This window comes from Xyrauchen texanus, chromosome 8, assembly GCF_025860055.1.
Source record: "Xyrauchen texanus isolate HMW12.3.18 chromosome 8, RBS_HiC_50CHRs, whole genome shotgun sequence".
NCBI classification, from domain to species: domain Eukaryota; kingdom Metazoa; phylum Chordata; class Actinopteri; order Cypriniformes; family Catostomidae; genus Xyrauchen; species Xyrauchen texanus.
Genome location: NC_068283.1, coordinates 22,372,541 through 22,379,777, shown reverse-complemented (window position 1 = coordinate 22,379,777; position 7,237 = coordinate 22,372,541). Strand labels below are relative to the sequence as shown.

At 41.7% G+C, this 7,237-nt stretch overlaps 1 protein-coding gene across 3 annotated transcripts in view; it reads right to left on the bottom strand.

The window, feature by feature from the left end:
* Window positions 1-113: 113 nt before the first annotated feature.
* The window catches only part of LOC127647808 (caskin-1-like), a 140,034-nt gene continuing 132,910 nt past the window's right edge, over window positions 114-7,237 (bottom strand). For 2 of the 3 annotated variants that reach the window (XM_052132283.1, XM_052132284.1), the window contains exons 16-21: window positions 6,441-6,542; window positions 6,222-6,360; window positions 4,691-5,886; window positions 3,810-4,599; window positions 3,202-3,703; window positions 114-579 (exon numbers count right to left, since the gene is read on the bottom strand). In XM_052132283.1, the coding sequence (XP_051988243.1) occupies window positions 483-579; window positions 3,202-3,703; window positions 3,810-4,599; window positions 4,691-5,886; window positions 6,222-6,360; window positions 6,441-6,542 (2,826 nt within the window). In that variant the 3' untranslated portion in view covers window positions 114-482. The remainder of the gene's footprint in view (window positions 580-3,201; window positions 3,704-3,809; window positions 4,600-4,690; window positions 5,887-6,221; window positions 6,361-6,440; window positions 6,543-7,237) is intronic. The other variant, XM_052132285.1, reaches the window with a different exon arrangement.

Genomic DNA, 7,237 nt, shown 5'->3' with positions numbered 1-7,237 from the left:
CTCACTATGAGATTTTCTATTTATAGATACAAACTTTCTTCATGCTTACAATGTACACATACCATACTATTATTTAATATACAGTAATAATTGTTTTCATATTATTTTACTAGTCATTGCTCATGGTAGATTGATATATTCCAAGGACTCTGAATAGAAAAGAACAAAGAGTTGAGTTTCTTTGTATTAAAACCCAACCTCTGCCTCTTCACCCTCTGCTCTGTCTTGGATGTCTAAAGCCCTGGATGGTCTTCTGCCCATCCTGAGGTACATCAGCTCAGGGTTTGTGCACACCAACTTGGGGGAAGAGAGGAGAGATGGGTGTTTCATGACAATGGGAAAGAAGTGGGGGAAAAAGGGAGGTGAAAGGAGCAAGGCATGAGCATTAGGAGGAGTAGATGGGTGGGTGTGTGGTTGGTCATTGTGCCCTTGTGCTCTCCCAGGGCCCTGAGGTTGTGCCACAGAGACACAGGCTGTGCTCTTCACTCCAGCATGGCATCCAACTGATTTGCCAGGTCATCGAACATGCTGCCGATGTCATCTAGGATGCTCACTGTGCTCTTGTTTTCAGCCATTGAACTGTAAATTATAAGCACACACCCAAATATAAAACAAACTTGTAAACAGTGGTTATAGGGCCAATCACACACATCTCATGAACATTGTATTGCTAAGTAGATTCATTTTGTCAAAGCAACACAAGTGGTGAATTTAGGCAAGGTAGTTCAAAGGCGGTAAGTAAATTTGCCATTGTTTATAACTTTATAACTTTTGGTCAATAGGAGGTGCTGTAACCAAATGGCCAGTAAGTGGCACTGTCACTTATTATTTATTATTGCAACGATATATACAAAGTTTTTAGTCTAAACAAGCGTTCCCAAAATACAGCCTCTTTTCCAGTTTGGCATCTTCATGTTCAAGTTTGTTAACATGCAACAAACAAAAAGATTAAAAAAACAAATTACTCAAGTTTGAGGGGCTTGGCCTGAAGGTGATCTATTTTTCTTGTAACCTTAGAATAGCGAACCTGATAAAACTGATAAACATAGAATTCCACAAGCTCCCAGGAATATAAACAGAGAAGCAGCATGACTTTAGGCCAAGCTGTTCAAAAGTTATAATATTTTTTGCGGATAAACATGGCCTATATTAGCCTTTCACCGACATGTTTACTGATATGTGCAGATTTGAAAACTTTTTTTCAGAACATATAATGCAGAAAACAAAGCTTAAATTGGTGTCATAATGTAGTTTGTCCAGCAGTGTGCGCTCCGACTCCATTGTTTACAGAGCTGACGGTGGTTCTGCAGACAGGGCGGTGTTAGGGGTGTATTCTCGGTAAGTTGCTTACTAGTTTGTGAAATACATACTAGAAAGTTAATAAACAATGACCCTTTTCAATATAACTAATATAATGTTAACACTGTCCCTGACAACCATGTCACTCATGACTGTTTGCTGTTAGCCAGCTATTGTTTTCATTGCAGTCAGTAGTAGAAGTTAATCATCAGTGCATCTTTTTGCAGCTCAGCAGACAACGGTGCAGTGCTGAATTGTGTCTGTTGAGTGTTGATTTCACGCTGTGTTGTTACCTAGTTGGTGAGACGCAATGCTGGAATGTAAATAAAGCCCATCTTTTACTCTCCGTGACAATGAGCTTATAGCTAACTAGCTAACCACGTAGCTACTTTCATAGCTTGCCAACTGAGTGTAAGCTAATGTATAAACATGTATTCACCAAACTGTTTTGTTCAGGATTCACAGTTTGGTGCCCCTTCAACCGAACAGTTCCATTCATTGCATTTACAAAATGCGATATTTAAAAGTCTGGTTTCCCAACATTGAAAGTTTCCCCTGAACATGTATAGCAGAATATGGTGTAACACCGCTGCCGCTATTTATATCTTGACTCGGCAGGTGTAAATACTTTTTGTTTAAAAACCTGCCCCTAATTGACTGGCAGTATTAAAAATAGTCAGCATCTGACTGATACTTAACAGTAATACTGATGCTTATTTAGCTATTTATTTTATTTGAATTCATTCTTTATCTAAATGGTCAGCATTTGACTGATACTAAACAGTACTGATGTTTATTTATCAATTTATATATATTAATTCTTTATTTTAATGGTCACCATTTGACTGATACTAAGCTGTACTGTTTAGTTACCTTGATTTGTATTTATTCTTTATTTTAATGGTCAGTATTTGACTGATACTAAACAATACTGATGTTTATTTAGCTATTTATTAGATTTGTATTTATTCTTTATTTTAATGGTCAGCATTTGACTAACACTAAACAATACTGATGTTTATTTAGCTATTTATTTTATTTTTATGGTCAGCATTTGACTGATACTAAACAGTACTGATGTTTATTTAGCTATTTATTGTATATATATTTATTCTTTATTTTTATGGTCAGCATTTGACTAATACTAAACAGTACTGATGTTTATTTAGTTATTTATTTTAATGGTCAGCATTTGACTAATACTAAACAGTACTGATGTTTATTTAGCTATTTATTTTATTTGTATTTACTCTTTATTTTAATGGTCAGCATTTGACTAATACTAAACAGTACTGATGTTTATTTAGCTATTCATTGTATTTTTATTTATTCTTCTATTTCTAAGTGTTATTTTCTAGAATTTGTTGACAATGTATAATAATAATGTCAAATATTATTTGATAAAAATATTTGTTTAAGAAAGCAGCCTTCTGAGTACCTTTGCATAGTCATAGTGCAACATCGGTGAACAATCCACATAGAAAAGGTCTGTTTTCATTCCAGCTCAAAAATTAACTATATCAGTAATCTGTGAATTTTCCCCCTCTAAAACCGGTATCGGTCTAAACAATTCCTTATCGTCGGGTTCTAATTGAAAGCTAATAAACCCAAAATTGCCACCAGTAATGATCCACAATCAATGTACCAAATTTCACAACTTTTTACCATATGGTTTAAGGGACTACCATAGACAAAGTAAAAGTGAAATGGTAGAATAAAACAGATGAAACCTTCTGTGCTAAATGACAACACCTTTGCTTCTGTAATAACAATAGTTGTGGTCTCAAGATTCATCACTTGTTTTGAAGGACTTGCAACTTAAACAATATTAAAATCCTTTTGATTCCACACCACTATACTTTGTCACTGAGAATATTTTATTTATAGGCTTGTGACACTCACTCTTTATGCCCATCCTCCTTGATCTTCTCCTCAACTGCCAGCAGGGCTGCAGCCAGTGAGGCATTGGTCTCCTCTATCTTCTGGTGCACTGCATCTGCTGTCACTATGCCTGCCATAAACCCTGATCCAGCTGCACTGTCAATAGACACCCCACTGATTGAGGAGCGAGGGGGCTTCACAGGTGGGGGTGTGGGGATAGGGGTTGGGGGGCCTGGTGTCAGAGGAGTTTGGGGTGTCTGCGGTGTCTGTGGGGTGTGTGGACTCTGAGGTGTGAGAGGGGTCTGGGCACTCAGGGCTGGTGGGGTTGTAGCCTTGGCAGGGTTGTTGGTCTGGGAAGAAGCTGTACTGGCCACTCTGGTGACAATCTGTTTGGCTGGAGAGGGTGTGGGAGTGGGGTTAGGTGTCGCATTCAAAGACTGCAGAACAGTTTTGGATGGTTTAGGAGCCGTGGGAGGAGGTGTAGGTTTCGGTGAGACCAGAGGAGGTACTTTCTTTCCTTCAACTGTAAATAGAGGAGAAAAGAGATAGGGAGAGGGATGGGAAGAGAGACTGACTGAACGGACTTTGATCGAAGTTCAAGGAGCTATGAGACTTTAAGGGATACTCACATAATTGTGTAAAGACAGGGCAAGAGAAAGGGCCGCACTGTGTAGTACCTGGGCTGCCAGGTGCCCCGGCTGGTCCAGGAAAAGGGTCTTTCTTAGTCATGACAGCCGGAGGTCCTTGTTTCTTCATGTGCTGAGCCAGAACAGGTTTGGGTGACACCGGGGGTTTGACAGGCTTACGAGTGGGTGACTCAGTAGTTTGGCCCTCCAGGTCTGCACTGTCCCGACGGGGCGAGTTCTCAGGAATTTCCTGTGGCCTGGGCTGCTCTGAAACGGTCACCTCTGATGCAGGGCGCCTTTTAATAGTGCCAGTTCCATTCTCATAAGGTACAGGCATCTGCCTGTCCTGAAGTTCTTCTGCATCTTTGTCCTTGCTCTTGGGGCGTCGCTTAACCGTATTTGACTCTGTGAGGTGGAACCTGGTTCCATTGGGTTGCTGCTTGGTACTCTGGACCCTCCTTTTAAGTGTGGCATCCACACGTGAAAGCTTCTCCGGTGGTAGAGAGTACGGCATGTCTGCACCCTCCTCAGCCTCATCCTTGCCATGCCTGGGTCTTTGTTTGATGGTGAGGTTTCCATCCTCAGCAAACGGAAGATTCTCTGCAGAGCTTCCACTGGAGCTTGGTTGTGGTTCATTGAACTGTTTATCCTGGACAGGCTCTGACCCAGGCTTCGGTTCTCGCTTAGCAGCTGCTACCAACTCAGTGACTGGCCCACTAATGGTCCTGCGACGGTTAACTACTTCTCCATCCATTCCAATGGCATCACGCTGCTTTACTCCTGCAGGACCCACCTGCAAAGAAAATGGTAGGTTTGAAAAAGCACTACAAAATCATACTAAAATATACTATATAATCCATCAACGAAAGGCACTATCATCTTACCTGCAGATAGTGACAAACAGATTTCTGCAGAGACAGACCCTTGGCACCCCCTCCAATGGAGGACATTTCCAGCATGGCTGCAATGCTCTTCACACTACCTGCACTGCACGTATCTACAATGCCACCCAGGTCACTAGCACGCCTTAGTGGTTGGTAGGGGACCTCCAGTAAGGGTCCACTGCTTGTCTCCTTGTGCATTTCTGCTAGATTACTGCTGGAGCTTGAGATGGCCGAACTGGAGCGTTTGGGTGGAGGCGGAGGAGGACCCTTCTTCTTCTGCCTGAGTGCAAAGGACTGACTTCGGTTGACGTTCTTGTCTGCCTGCCCTTTCATTGAGTTGCTGCGGCCCACCCGGTGCTGCACTGTGGCATACTTTCCTCCTGAATCTGATATGTTTAGCTCGTCGTGCTCCTGCTCACCATCAGACACAGCAAAGCGATTCAGGCTGTTTGCACGTTTCTTAGGCAGTCCATGCTCATCACAAGGTTCGTTGCTTTCTGGTGGCAGGCACAGAAGTGGCACTGAGACGGTAGGTCCTGGAGGTGTAGCCTCCACGGTTTCCACAGACTGGGCAGCTGGGTGAGGATGGGACCTGTGAGTGGGGGATTGGGGGAGAGAATGTGCTGACACAGGCTTTTCTGTCTGCTGGAGCAGCTGAGGGCCAAGTTTTGGCTTACCCTGTGGGGTAGCCATAGTTTGTGAAGTCGGTGGCTTTGTTTTGGTGGGGGTCTGTGGTGGCGTGTAGGGTGGTCCTGCACCTTGGGGATACGACTGGCGGGGTTTATGCTGAGTTGATGATACACTTCTCTGACCTCCCTGGCTGCTTTGACGCATGGTACGTGCTTCCTTCCTGGGTGGTCCACTATGCTCCTCTGAGTCTCGACTCTTATTTATGCTGCTCTCATGAAGACTGCGAGCTCGCTGCTGTGCCCCCGGAGCACTGTTGTTTCTGACCTCTGGGCCATCCTGCAAATCTGCAGGATGAGCAAGAGCAGCCTGTAATTCAACGCTCAGTTCACTATCCTGGAAGGTGCTCATTTTAGGGGACATACACTCCCCACTGTCGTGGGGTGGGCTCTCAATGGCCATCACCTCTTGAACGGCTGGTGGCTTTTTGCGCAATGTGTTGCGACCGTCTGAGGCCTTCTGGATCTCTGCCAGCTTCTTCACTGCCAACATAAGCTTCTTCTGATGTCCTAAGGAAATTTAATAAGAGAGAGTGTAAACCACCATGGCTTACACTTGGTCTTTTATAATGAGTGATTAAAATATTTTTGTTTAAATTATAATTGGTTCAAAATTACTGCCCTACAAAAACTAAATGGAAAACCTACATACTTTGTCAAAATTGAGTTATAACAGAAATAGGGTCTCTAAGACAATGATCTGTCTTGTCATAGATTGGTTTGGCTGACCTATACTCAAATTCATGAAAACAGATTGATCCTATTTTATAATTCTTTATTTTAAACTATATATGCAATTACATCCTTTGATAACATGATGCATTCCAGTCCTTTGTCTCTCTTACCAAGCTTTATAATGCCAATCTCCTGAAGGTCCTCCCACGTGATGTCAGTGATGAAGTCGATGTTCTCATATCCGTTTTGGACCAGAACTTGGTGGTACTGACTCAACCCAATCATGGCTAACCACTCTCCAAGACTCGCCTACGAATTTAATAGAATTAATGATAAATGCATGTCTGGACAGGTCTAAATAAATATGTGTGACTGTGTATTAAACTCACTGGTTTTTTGTCAGGCAGCCACTCATTGACGGTGAGCTTGTTTATTTCTGAGGTTATCTTCTTTCGATGTCCTGGTTTAGTCACTCCAATAGCGGTTAAATCCTGAAAATACATATAGGAGCCCCACTAACTATTAAATCCATAGCCAATCACATTCTAGCTCACAACACCCTCATGCACACAAACACATTCGACCAAGTAGCATAGATTCTGTACATATGAACAGATCATATATACCTAAAAAGATAAATATATACAATCAGACATAAATACACAAAAGAACATATTAAACACTGATAGCAATAAGCTGCAAGATGACAGAAGCTGATGTAAACAAAAAGAAATGGAAAAGGCAAATCAATATCAACAGCAGGTGAGGAAAAGAAGTCTTTTCAGAGTACCCATAAACATAATCTATTTCAAGCATATCCTAATTGAGCATGTCCTCAGTGCCTCCATAGAATTCCTGTTAATTCTGCTTTCAGTAATGACAACACATAAGTCCCATGAAGCCGTTGGCTAAGTATAATTAAAAATGTGTCTATGAGCTTGCTTCCAGGAATTGCTCAAAGATTAATTTCAGGAAATCATTAGCTGTAGACTAAATTTCCCTCTGTAAGTTATTATTAGCAATGTCCATTTATTTTAATAAAAAAAAAAATGTTTTTATTCTTATAAATGTACACACACAGGTCACTCACAACAGCATATCAGAGTGCTGAACTGTGGGTTCTAAAACAGTGGTACTATGTGGGTCTTCAAGTAGGTTAATGTAGATACATACTGTATCCAGACAT